The following is a 13446-nucleotide window of genomic DNA, read 5'->3' on the forward strand; positions in this document are numbered from 1 at the left end:
AGCTTCAGTTACACTGCGCATGTGTCGACCCGTGTCGACCCATGTTCACCCGTGTCCTAGCCTCCTTCCATAGGCCTTGGCCGCTACAAGCCGCTACTAGCATGGGAGGAGCTAGCTCCGGCTAACCGGAGGAGTGAATGGAAAGTATTCCGTACCGGTCGCCCCTCCTCTGGCTGCCCAACAACATCGTTCAACGTAAACTTAATACAAGTTCATGTACTAAATAGTTAAGCAAGCACATATCATCATCATAATCACAATAGAGACATCTTTATGTCTTTATGTCTGTCCTCTAACGTCCCTCGTCGTTAAGACGGTTAGAGCAGCGCGTGTGATTGACAGCCCTGCACGCCATGGGCACGTGCATTTGTTGACACCAATTATCCACCATTAAACGATATTTGTGTTAGTTATTATTATGAGGCACAATGCTCTTTACAGGGCAGTTGCAAACAAACAAAGGCAAGCTGTTTGGTTCAGTATTTGGAGCATTTACCCCTAAAAGTAGAACTACAGTGGCTCTAGAATCACTCCGACTCTGTAGAGGGCAGTAGAGTATAGAAGAAAAATAAGAAGAAGAAGAAGAAGAAGAAGAAGACTGTAGAAGGATGCAGTATTAGTGAAGCTGGCTAAATCTAGCTAGCTAACGCTAATGTACCAGCGTTAAACATGAAGCTGGTGAGTGAACAGGTTGTTAGCATCATTAAAGTAGCGATAACAACGAGTAACTAAATGGTTCAGAGTAACGTTACCTTCAGTTCTAGCTGCTCTGCTAGCTCAGCAGCTAGCTAACTGCACTGTCTCATCCACTGTGGCTAACGATCACTAGATCTAACTAGATCACTGAGCTAACAGCGAGGGGATGTACACTATTCACTGTATGTCAACTGTTCTTACTCTCACTAGGGACTGCAGGCAGTAAATCATGTATCATTCTTTAATGCGTGCAGCCCCCTAGTGATGGTGAAACACCGACATAGTGTTGATGAATGGAGCATGTCGTTCTTACAATGGGACAACGTTACAGCTGTGTGTGTGACTGTGTGCTCATGCTGCTGCTGCTGTTACTGCTGTTGCTGCTACTGTTACTGTTACTGCTGCTGTTACTGTTACTGTTACTGCTGCTGCTGCTGCTGTTACTGTTACTGCTGCTGCTGTTACTGTTACTGCTGCTGCTGCTACTGTTACTGTTACTGCTGCTGCTGTTACTGTTACTGCTGTTACTGCTGCTGTTACTGTTACTGTTACTGCTGCTGCTGCTGCTGTTACTGTTACTGCTGCTGCTGTTACTGTTACTACTTCTGCTGCTCTAGATCTGTATCTGTCCTGTACTGTGTTGTTGGCACAGTGATGTTGTTTCCTCGTCCTGTGTCTCTAATAGCTTTCCTTCCTTCTCTCAGTATTGTCTGTCTGGTCATCCTACATTGCCTTGCAATGTCCTCAAGTTCAAATCCACCACTATCATGCTGGACTGTGGGCTGGACACCACCTCTGTCCTCAACTTCCTGCCCCTTCCTCTAGTGCACAGGTGAGTCAATTGTATCAGTGGTAGTAGACTCATTCATTCATTCATTTATAGGTGGTACACTTGCTCAATCTGAGTCGTGATGGATTTATCTTTTTTTGTTCTTTCTTTCAGCCCAAGACTCTCCAAGCTGCCTAGTTGGGTCTCTAAGGATGGAACAATAAACTTGGAGAAAGTATGAGAAGCTGTTCCTATTGTTTTTAATTCACAGATTATTTAACCTGTATCTGAACTTGGGTTTGATTGTTGCTTTGGGACATGACCTACAGTTTGTTCTGTTTATTTCTATGTCTGTAAAGTGTAAATGCATTAAGAGTCTTTGATGAAGGGCTGCAAAAGTAACCAACTATTTCTTTCCAGGAGCTGAAGGAGTGTGCGGGAAGAGTGTTTGTGGACTCACAGCCAGAGTTCTGTCTCCCTGAGGTAGTAAACTCAGCTACCACACATACAGTACATTAAGCTCAATTCCATTTCCTTTGTCGTCAGTGTAATGCTTCAAAATAATGATGCAGGAAATTATACAGGTTTATTTTTATCTCCCCAATGTTTTCCTTATGGATTATCTCTGTAAATTACTCGTAATGAGTCTTTATTGATGATATAATAATGTGAATCTAAATTCTATTTCATCGGTTTGTCAACTTGCCTACAGTATATGGGTGTCTGCTAGTGTGTGTTATCTTATCTTTTTCCTTTGTTTTCTTCTCTCTCTACTATCCTTTTAAATATTTGATTCTCTTTTTTTATGATTGATTAATGTATGCACTGGAGAGTGCCCTGATTGAGCCCCTCTGAGGGTTTTTTGCACATCTCCATCACATTTGTTGGTGTTTATGTAATATCTTTTTATATGTGTAAACAAATCAAATCTAAAAATTAAAATCTAGAAATGATAACACATGTTTGGTCTAAATAAACTACTTATATTGGCCACAGAGAGAACTGCTGGATCTGTCTACCATTGATGTTATCCTGATCTCCAACTACCACTGTATGATGGCCCTGCCCTATATCACTGAACACACAGGCTTCACTGGGACAGTGTATGCCACAGAACCCACCCTGCAGATTGGCAGGTAAGGAGATACAAGGAATGAGCATTCATCACATTGTTTTAATGTTAATTCAAAGGGCATGCTATTCAAACAGTTTTTCTTCAGTTGTATCATGGTTTTGTACAAAGAGATATCCAGTCTGTATACACAAGACACAACTGTGTTTTAAATTGAATTTTGTGGTTTTGAGTTTGTAGAATGACGTGTAATGTTGTGGCTCATGTTGTATTGTGAACCAAAAGAGATGTGGCTGTGGTTTCTGGTGTTTAAGAAATGCAGATTCTTGCTGTTATTTTCATCAGACTGTTGATGGAGGAACTGGTGAACTTCATGGAGAGAGTTCCCAAAGCCCAGTCTGCCACCTGCTGGAAAAATAAGGAAATACAAAGGTAGGGAAACTGTTGAGAAAAACATACAAAAATAATATTTTATGTCAGTAGTTGTGGAAAATATTTATTTCAAAATATATAATGTCACATTTAAAAATAGTGCTAGCTTTTATCTGTACTTTGTCTCTCTGTTTATCTTGTCTTGCTTTGGTTTTAATTGGCACCTTTTTATCATGCAGTTTCATTTTACTTTCACTTATATTTCAAAAGCTGCATTTAACACAATACAATATGATTTTGATATAATTGTATGACATTAGGTTGCTCCCTGGGCCGCTGAAGGATGCGGTAGATGTGTGGACGTGGAAACGAAGCTACAGCATGCAGGAGGTCAACTCTGCCCTCAGTAAAGTGCAGCTCGTGGGTTATTCACAGAAAGTGGTAAGAAACTTTTTTCTCCCACACTGTCTGCACAGTGTAGATGTAATACTTAGTATACATTCTTCTTTAATTAGGAACACTCAAAGTTCAAAGCTGAAAATTACAGGGGATAGAGCGGTGGGTTTCATTTTATTAGAAAGCGTGTTTATGTTTGTCTCACCTTCTTCACACTGAGTGCAGGTTTAATTCTTCTGCTTCTACATACTACTAAAATACCTGTATGTGTCCTCTAGCTGTATTTTTGCATTCTCGTAGTGACAACTTCTTCCTGTTTCCAGGAGTTGTTTGGAGCTGTGCAGGTCTCCCCCTTAAGCTCTGGTTACTCACTGGGTAGCTCCAACTGGATCATCCAGTCTCATCATGAGAAAGTTTCCTACGTGTCGGGTTCATCCCTCCTCACCACACATCCACAGGTAGGTCGAACAGATACACGGGGCCTGAGAAAAACCTGCAATGATCAAGAATGTGCTCCTAATATTTCACTTGACTTCCGGTGTACGTATGTGAAATGCATTTAAATTAACATGGTAGATCCTTGACCTTTTCCACTCCACCCCTCTTTACCATAGACCCAGATATAGCAGGTCAGCAGTAGATGTCACATAGAAGTGGTGTGCATTTTCTAAAAGCTGGGAACCTGAAGATTAATTATTATACCCCCGCAGACGTAGTAGGGGGAATATAGCGGTATATAGTCCGTCCTTCCGTCCGTTTGCGTGTCACACTTTTATTTCCAGAGTAGAACTCGGAAACTATTTAACTTAAGAACTTCAAATTTGGTCTGATGGTTGACAGTGTGGTCTAGTTGTGCCTTTTGGGGGTTAGAAGTCCAGAGTGCCCGAAATGTTTTACATTGTTCCAAAAGGGCAAAACCTTTGGCCCTACTTTAGTAGGGGTCAAACAGTGAGCGGGGGGGTATGTGAGCCATGCTCACTTTTGCCTGGTTTGAGATGCAGCTCAGTACTGTGTGTCAAGTTGTTCTAGTCATAAATCAGAAATAAAATTAATTAATGAATTAAAAGTATAAGGGCTTAGAACATTATGATGGAAGTATAAGATGGTCGTTCCCATGTTCACTTATGTCTCATAAGTTGTTGCAGCAATTTTTGGGTTGAAACCATTTGTTACACAGATTTGGTGCTAATTTAACATATTTTTTTTTTTACCATTGGAGAATTGATAAAAATGATCAATAATCCTTCCAAAATACCACATTAAGACACCAAGACCTTGAGGAACACCAGAGAAAAAGACATGCTGTGATTTGGGATCAAAAACTTTTGACATTTGGAGATTTCTGCAAGAATTGCAGTTTTGGTGATTGGATGGCGAGCACTTGTGTTGTGTAAACTGCTCAGAAACCCCCTTATTGTCAATCTAGCTAGGAAAGCCATCCATCCTCTGAATGCTCTAAGTCTCTAGTTTGATCCATCCATCCTCTGAATGCTCTAGGTCTCTAGTTTGATCCATCCATCCTCTGAATGCTCTAGGTCTCTAGTTTGATCCATCCATCCTCTGAATGCTCTAGGTCTCTAGTCTGATCCATCCATCCTCTGAATGCTCTAGGTCTCTAGTTTGATCCATCCATCCTCTGAATGCTCTAGGTCTCTAGTCTGATCCATCCATCCTCTGAATGCTCTAGGTCTCTAGTTTGATCCATCCATCCTCTGAATGCTCTAGGTCTCTAGTTTGATCCATCCATCCTCTGAATGCTCTAGGTCTCTAGTTTGTGGCTGTAAAGTTTCATGAGGCTGTGATTATCCTAGAGGTTACCACAGGTCATTTTATACAGAGAGGTCACAATTAAAACAATGGTCTCACTACAATGAAATGTCTCCTATGGGGACTAACATCATCTCACATAAATACAGTTGGGCTCATTGGATCCACAAGAGTCTCAGCTTTACAGTAATACCCAATTTATGGAATTCAGGACTGTTTAGGGACCCCAGTATGAAGAAACCTTTTTTAGAATAGGAGAACAAAACACATTTATACTGAATGCAAATAACTGCATGTGATTATCATAAAGTGGGCATATCTGTAAAGGGGAGACTCGTGGGTACCCATAGAACACATTTTCATTCACATTTCTTGAGGTCAGAGGTCAAGGGACCTCTTTGAATATGGCCATGCCAGTTTTTCCTCGCCAAATGTTTGCCTAAATTTGGAGCGTTATTTAGCCTCCTTCCCGACAAGCTAGCATGACATGGTTGGTACCGATGGATTCATCAGATTTTGTAGTTTCATATGATATCTGCCTTCACTCTAGATCTAAAAAAGACAGTAAATTCGGCTGAGGGCACCGGCACCCTCAAGGAGTGGAAGAGGTTAAACTCCCTCTGTGCTCACACCCACTATTCTGGAAAGACCCAGCTCTGTTCTTGCCCAGTTGCGTCTTGTACTATAATAAACTCAGTGGAACACTGGAACCTCTTCCCAGGGCTGATGATGATGTAAAGTAACTCTTGTTCTCATCTCCCAGCCGATGGACCAAAGCTCCCTGAAGAACAGTGACGTTCTGATTCTAACAGGCCTCACCCAGATGCCCACCGCCAACCCAGACGGCATGCTGGGAGAATTCTGCAGCAACCTTGGTAGGTCCACATGTACTAGACAGTGTTAAATGTATGATGTATTAAAGTTGCAAAATTTAGAAATATTTACATATTCTATAAATAAATACATGTATACAGCATATGTAAATAAATCACATTGTCTCTGGAGTTTTTGTGTTTTAATGTTAGTATTTATTCTTCATCTGTGTCTGTAGCCATGACGATTCGAGCTGGAGGCAACGTGCTAGTGCCTTGCTACTCGTCAGGGGTGATATATGACCTGCTGGAGTGTCTGTACCAGTTCATTGACAGCGCCAACCTGGGGACCACGCCCTTCTACTTCATCTCACCTGTCGCCAACAGCTCGCTGGAGTTCTCTCAGATCTTTGCTGAGTGGTGAGGAGCTGTTTACCAATATGTCCCCGTTTTAGAAATCTGCACAGTATCTGGAAGGAAACCAGCAGTGAAAGAAAAGAAAAGTATACAAATATGGTGATTGATTAAGATAAAACCAACATACAGTAACTATGTCAAATCTGGCTTCTTGTCTTTTAGAAGCAAAATACATTTGATCTGTTAATTTGTAACTAGATACATTTTGTTTGCTTCAGTTTACACAATGTTGTTCGAGCTAAGTTTTTTTTGCCGGTTATTCATTATACATCCAAAACAGTGTTGATGCAACAGCCAGTATCAGGGTTGATTAGTGTCAAACAGTAACTGTTGTTGGCTGCAGCGGCACAGTTCAAATGGTGCATTGCCACAAACAAAAAACACAAATGTGTCTGTAAAAACAGCTGTGTTTTCACTTGATTTTAAAGGCATGTAAATACAGTCCAAACCAAATGAAAACCATGTCAACCAAGCATATTTACAGCGGTGCTGATTCCGTTGTCACCTGATACCGGAGTTGTTTTCAGTCACCTTTATGATTGTTCTCCAGGAACATTCTGGGATATTCTGATTAGATGTACGATTTTCTTCTTCCCCTTTTTAGGCTTTGCCACAACAAACAAAGCAAGGTGTATCTTCCAGAGCCTCCATTTCCTCATGCAGAGGTGAGTCCTGCTGCTGTTCCTACTAGTGAAGAACAATGCTACATCTCAGAGATAGTGGATAGTTAGAAATCCTAGCAAATGAGCACTAAATGACCCTGCAAGCCAGTAAAGAGCTTGGAGATCTATCTGTCATCAGTACAATGTAGCAGTGCATGGAGACAGTATTTTACAATAGGGAATCAGTCAAATACTGTGGTAAAACAGGGCACCATTATCACAGTAGTCATTTAATAAAAACACTTTGTAACCAGGAATCGCTTGAAATATTTGTGGTCCTCAAACAATGGACAATAAACAACACTTTATTTTGGGGGGCTGTCAGTGTATACAGCAGAAGATGGTGATTTGGGCTTATAGGAGGGCTGTTAAAGTTAACGCCATAATAACATGTTAGCGCAGATTGGTTTTAACGCCACTTATTTCTTTAACGCATTAAGGCAACTTGTGATTTTTAGGTTGTAGCGGGCTGGAAAAGCTAGAGTGCCAGAGCTAGAGTGCTAAAGCTAGAGTGAAACCTAAGGAATCCATTGGTACCAACCATGTCATGTTTTCAGTTGATCCAAACCAACAAGCTCAAGCACTACCCCAGCATCCACGGAGACTTCAGCAGTGAGTTCCGTCAGCCGTGCGTGGTGTTCACCGGTCACCCCTCTCTGCGCTTTGGGGACGTGGTTCACTTCATGGAGCTGTGGGGCAAATCCAGCCTCAACACCATCATCTTTACAGGTAACTACAACTGTATGACAAGTAGAAGTGCAACAATTAATTGAATAGTTGTCATTATTAACTGCCAACTATTTTGATTAACTTAATGTTTGACTATTTTTTTTAAAGGGACTGTTTGTAAGAATCAGAAATGTCTTGTTAACAGCGACACCTGTGGCCGTTAAGTCAACGAAAGTCAGCGTCCTGTTGCTCGCGCTTGTGCTCGCTCTACATAGACATGAACGAGCATCGCTCAACACAGTGAGGAGACACACGTCAGCTAAAAGCACAACATCACTCTATATTTCAGCTGCTTGGCAGTAATGTTAGCTGACCAGACGAAGGTCTCTCCATGAATCAATGCTGATCCTAGTGTTGGCTTTTCCTGCCTCAGACTCCCGACCGCGGCCGGAGGGAACAGGAGAGACACCGGAGTTTTGGTCGGAGACGATAAGCAGAGGAGCAGAGTACAGCAGAGACTCTGGTCCTGGAGACCAAAGCTCCGGTCTCCCCCCTGTCCTCCGACCGTGGCCAACACTGTTTGACAGACGGGCTTCACTAGATACAACCAAGAGGTGTAAGAAGTTACAAACAGTACCTTTTAAACAAAAAAGTCTAAATTCTCTGATTCCAGCTTCTTAAATGTGAATATTTTCTGGTTTCTTTACTCCTCTATGACAGTAAACTGAATATTGTTGAGTTAGAGAGACATTTGAGGATGTCATCTTGGGCTTTGGGAAACACTGATCCACATTCTTCACTATTTTCTGACTTTTTATAAACCAAACAACTAATCGATTAATCGAGAAATTAATCAACAGATTAATAGACAGTGAAAATAATCGTTAGTTGTAGCCCTAATTACAAGCACTGATGTTATACACTTATAAATGTTATGCTTCTACAAACCTCTGTGACTTTTCTTTTATACCATCAGAGCCCGACTTTTCTTACTTGGATGCTTTGGCTCCCTACCAGCCGCTGGCTATGAAGTGTGTTTACTGTCCCATTGACACACGGCTCAACTTCCACCAAGTGTCAAAGTTGCTCAAGGAAGTCCAGGTACAGTCAACACCAGTTTGTCATGATACCAACCCATTCATCAATATGGTAAATTAACTGTTTTCCTCGACCAATAACAGAGGTTTGTAAGACAAATGTGCAGTAAGCGGTAAATGGATTGCAGCTACATGAACAGGGAGTTTATAGAGGGCATGGTGAGGCAGAGAGTTGGCAAATACAGTGAGATAATATCGGGATTGTTTTGCTCAGAAATGGCTGCTTCATGTGGGTTTTTTTTTTAACACACAACACCGGTAAGAGGAGAATTGTGCAAGATGCAAATAATCACAGAGTCAGTAGAAGTCCTTTTGGTGAAACAGGAGAACGGAAACAATTTTACAAGCTAACAGCGAGGCACAAACAAGATTACAGGACAATATTAGATCAGCATTCAGGGCAGAGCAGGAGGGAATACACACCAGTCCTGGAGGGCTGCAGAGGCACATCGATGGTTTAATTGCTAGTGATTCAGTTGACTTTATTATTCTTGTATGATGTAATCTTGTCAGAAGTCTAGCATGTCCTGACCTGCATATTATTATACATATGGGAAGATATCAACCTTTCGAAATGATCAAATGAAGCTGCAGAAATCTTCCCGTTGTTTTGTACTTCATGACCTCAAACATCTGTTAATGGACGTGTGCAGCAGGTTAACATTAAATTAAATTAATGTTTTGATTCTTTCCCTCAAATATGGCTATTTTAACAGAGATAAAAAAAAACAAAAAACATATAATTCAGACACCAAATGTTTTATTTGAAAAGAAGAAGATTTGGGGTGTCCACCATGACTCGCTGCCTCTGGAAACTCCCTAGAAACTTTGAAACTGTTGTCGATCTAAAATAAAGACAGATTCAGCAACTGCATGGCTTATTTCTCGCATGAAATGTTTTCAGAACCACATTTCGGTGAACTATTTTCTGAATAAAACAGAAAAAAGTTTCCCCAAACAAGCCACCATGTTGGTTCCAGTTTGCTGCAACCTGCAGCCCATGTGTGAAAGCGTTCGTCCAGTCAGGTGCCGAGTGCCTAGTGTCTAGTGGCAGCCCATCAAGCGTCCAATGCTGGGAAGCAAGGCGATTCCTCATGTCCAAAAATACCCCTATGGACACGTACTGTTAGTCAAAACCAGGTAATCACAAGCAACATCATCTTCATTTCCTGACGTTTTTTTTCTCATTAAAGTGATTCAGTGCCTTTCTCCTCTGATGCCACTGACTAACAACAGTTATGAGAAGTTGAACTCCCTATGCAGCCTTAATTGAAGCCCTCTTTTAGTCCTGCCTATCTTCAATAAAAGCAGGCTCAGTCTAGAACATGGCAACAGTGTGTAAAAGTTACTGGAGTTGAATCACCTCAAAGGACTTGTTTCAGCCATCAGGAGCTGATCACTGTCTGCTGTCTTTCCGTCCTGCAGCCCCTCCATGTGGTGTGTCCAGAGCAGTACACCCAGCCTCCTCTGACCCAGTCCCACCGCTCTGATCTGATGCTGGAGCTGCAGCCCCCTCCTATGCCCTACAGACGCTGCTCTGTACTCAACCTGCCCTTCAGACGCCGCTATGAGCGGGTCTACATACTGCCTGAGGTGAGTCCCATCAGAGCCGTAACTCACACAGCGTGAACTCATGTGAATATATTCCTCTTCAACATGTCTGCTTAAAAGGACCTAAAGACACTCAGTTGGCAATGTTGAATAAAAGATCAAACCAGTACCTCTGGAAACAGACGGTCAGCGCATATTTTAAATTCTTTCATGTGTCGGTAGGAGACGGTGACATGTGGTGTATACACACCTGTCGGAATGAAAGATTGAACTACATTATGGAAATATTTCAACTCCTGTCAGAGGACAGGTGGACCATTTTCAAAGTAAAAAACGTCTGATTCTTCCACTCCTAGCTGGCCAACTCCCTGGTGCCCTCTGAGATTAAACCTGGCGTTTCCCTGGCAACTGTGTCTGCAGTGCTGCACTCCAAGGACAACAAACACACACTACAGGTGAGTCTTGTGAATTCGTGCCACATAAAAGGGATATGAATGTGTAAATATGGATATCATTGCTTAATGGGTAACTGATGTTTTTCAACGTGGATCATATTTTCCCATGTTTTTGTGTCTGACTGACTGAAACTGGTCCAGTATTGAGGGAGAACGCTGCTCATGGCAGCTGCTCACGGCAGCTGCTCACGGGTTGCAATGTAATCCTATTGGGGCAAGCTGGCACCGTCATTCACGTCCACTAACGGTGCTTGTTTTTACCATGACAGGCTCTCATTGTTATTATAAGTGTCTGACAACATTATGGAAAGAGTCTCGCTCAAGGGGAAGTCTCGTTCTCTCGCAAGGTGAAGTGTTGCCGGAAGGCAGCGTGGAGTAGTGGAATACATCCACGGTGGATTCATGAGTGCCAGCCGGGCAGAGTTTGTTGTGTTAGAGGACAGAAAGCGTAGCTTAGTGTTATCTAAAAGATTTCCAATGTCATGTCTGAATATTTAGATGATTTTGACAATGTGGATGAGCTCTTTGATGGCAGCCCGTATTTATTTGAGCCAGAGAATACGGATATTCAGATTTCATAGCGAGAACCCTCCTTGAGCGGGACTTGGACACAATAACAAACAGGCCGGCTCAAGAGAAAGGTAAGAAAACGTTTTATTTCTTGGTAGGGTCCTTTCCATAATGTTATCAGACACTGATAACAATCTGAGGCTGTCAGTGGCAACAACAAGCACTTTCAGTGAACGCAAGGTGACATTGCGTCCTTGCAGCTCGTTTGGCGGCTGCTGGTGACAGCGTTTTCCCTCAATACTGGACCAGTTTCAGAGACTGTTGTCCCCGACACAAAAACATGGGCAAATAGGGTTGAAATATACCAAACTTACCCTTTAACTAGTAAATATCTATGTTTTTCCTCTCCTGTGTTGCCAGTCGGTGCCCAAACCCCCTCCAGTGCCCCCCAGCAAGAAGAGGAAGCGGCTAATGGAGGAGCCTCCAGTAGTGCTGGCCCCCAAACCCCTGCTGAGTGGAGCTGTGCCCCTGGATGCTTTCTTGGCCACATTGCAAAAGGTGTGAAATCTGCAGCCATCAATGGGATTCTTAATATTGTTTTCATAGCAGCCAGCAGTTACAGTTTTTGCACTGCAAAAAATTGCTCCCTCATTTGCTGTGTCTTAAGTATTCCCAAAGGAGACGACTGCAGCCTTGAATCTCCTCCCATCTGACATTCAAATCTCCTCATGCACAACATTGTTGGGATTAGTATTTTTTATAGCAGAGGCCAGGGATTTTACCACAGCAGATTTAAAAAATGATATAAAACTACCAATAAAACCAGCGATAATGACATTTAACATTGAATTAAATGCATGACCACGCCTCAGCACAAAAACATAACATCTATAAAAATTGTTCACTTATCCCCCCACCCACCTGCAGCACGGTATTACAGAGGTCAAAGTGGAGGAGACGGCGGACGGACACATTCTGCACCTGCAGGCGGAGGACACACTGATTCAGCTGGAGGAGGACGGGACACACATCGTCTGCGACAACAACGAGCCGCTGCGTACCACACTGAGAGACCTGGTGCTCCGCTTCTTGCAGAAACTCTGACCTTCATGACTCCTGAATGTTTTGACTATTTCTGCTTTACTGGACTGTGAATAACAAAAAGAGATAATGATGGAGGAGAAGGAGATAGTCTGTCCCCACCTCAGCAACTGCAACAGTTACAGTAGTTCAGTTCTATTTTGTAAAATAGTATTTTGTATTAAAAGGTTTTTTTCAAACATGTTCGAGATCATCTCAGTTTTTCATCACTGCAATTTCTTCATCCAGGAAACTAGTTAGAAACAAGTGAAAATGCAGATATCATCAGCCATGAGCTGGGGTTTTCCAAAGGAAGAAGTAAGAAAAAAACCTCAACAAAGTGCCTCTCGGTTACCTCAGTTACCTCTGCTAGATGTCATTTGCATCACATTATCCAACAACAGTTTAATGGCATTTGCAAACCCTCCATAACAAGTTTAATCCAGATTTCATGTCAGTTTGTGATTAACTCATCAGCTCAAGAGGTTGCAAGTTTCCAGATGTGATAATTAACCATAAGCTCTGAATTTAACGAGGTGGGAATGGGTCAGGTTATTATGGGATTTTCGCCCAATGATGCCAAAACATTGTTGCCTACTGAAGCTGTAAGTAGAATGGTATGGAGGACCACAAGAGTCACGTAAATAGTAAGAGAGCATTTAATTGATTAATAACTAATTTTACAATAAAAATAGGAATCAATAAATGTGTGGCACATTGACAGAGGCAGTGACAGTTGTGGGAGAGAGAGGATGACATGGAGCAAAGGTCAGCGGGTCAAATTCGAACCCCCGGCCACCGTGATAAATCTTGTTACATGGCCCGCTCTACCAGGTGAGCTAACTGAGCATCCAATCCTCACGTTGGTTTTGTTGCTGATGTTGATGTTGCTGAAATGAATGAATGAATAAATTTATAATAAAAAAAGTAAAGAAAATTGCATAAATAAATACAAGAATGAATAAATAAATGCAGAAATAAATATGTGGAAATATAAATATATAAAAGAATAAATAAATGCTGAAATATATATATGGAATTATTAAAGAATTTATTAAAGAGGACATATAAAATTGAATGTTATTTTATTTGTTATTATTACCACCTACATTTTTTTGCTG

At 41.7% G+C, this 13446-nt stretch overlaps 1 protein-coding gene across 1 annotated transcript; it reads left to right on the forward strand.

The window, feature by feature from the left end:
* The first annotated feature begins 193 nt into the window (after positions 1 to 193).
* Positions 194 to 12527, forward strand: ints9 (integrator complex subunit 9). Its single transcript, XM_037750294.1, has 17 exons — positions 194 to 678; positions 1401 to 1528; positions 1640 to 1700; positions 1886 to 1948; positions 2462 to 2601; positions 2883 to 2969; positions 3230 to 3350; positions 3629 to 3763; positions 5836 to 5947; positions 6124 to 6304; positions 6906 to 6966; positions 7521 to 7692; positions 8609 to 8733; positions 10155 to 10322; positions 10637 to 10735; positions 11666 to 11803; positions 12173 to 12527. Exons 1-17 carry the CDS (start codon positions 670 to 672, stop codon positions 12347 to 12349), a joined length of 1977 nt encoding a protein of 658 aa, XP_037606222.1. The 5' UTR covers positions 194 to 669; the 3' UTR covers positions 12350 to 12527.
* The last annotated feature ends 919 nt before the right edge of the window (positions 12528 to 13446 follow it).

This window comes from Sebastes umbrosus, chromosome 18, assembly GCF_015220745.1.
Source record: "Sebastes umbrosus isolate fSebUmb1 chromosome 18, fSebUmb1.pri, whole genome shotgun sequence".
Classification (NCBI taxonomy): Eukaryota; Metazoa; Chordata; class Actinopteri; order Perciformes; family Sebastidae; genus Sebastes; species Sebastes umbrosus.

Bases quoted from the DNA above. Each gene is read 5' to 3' on its own strand.
- ints9 (XM_037750294.1), top strand. The intron at 2,970-3,229 runs GTAGGGAAACTG...GTATGACATTAG, and splicing joins AAAAATAAGGAAATACAAAG to GTTGCTCCCTGGGCCGCTGA. The intron at 10,736-11,665 runs GTGAGTCTTGTG...CTGTGTTGCCAG, and splicing joins ACAACAAACACACACTACAG to TCGGTGCCCAAACCCCCTCC.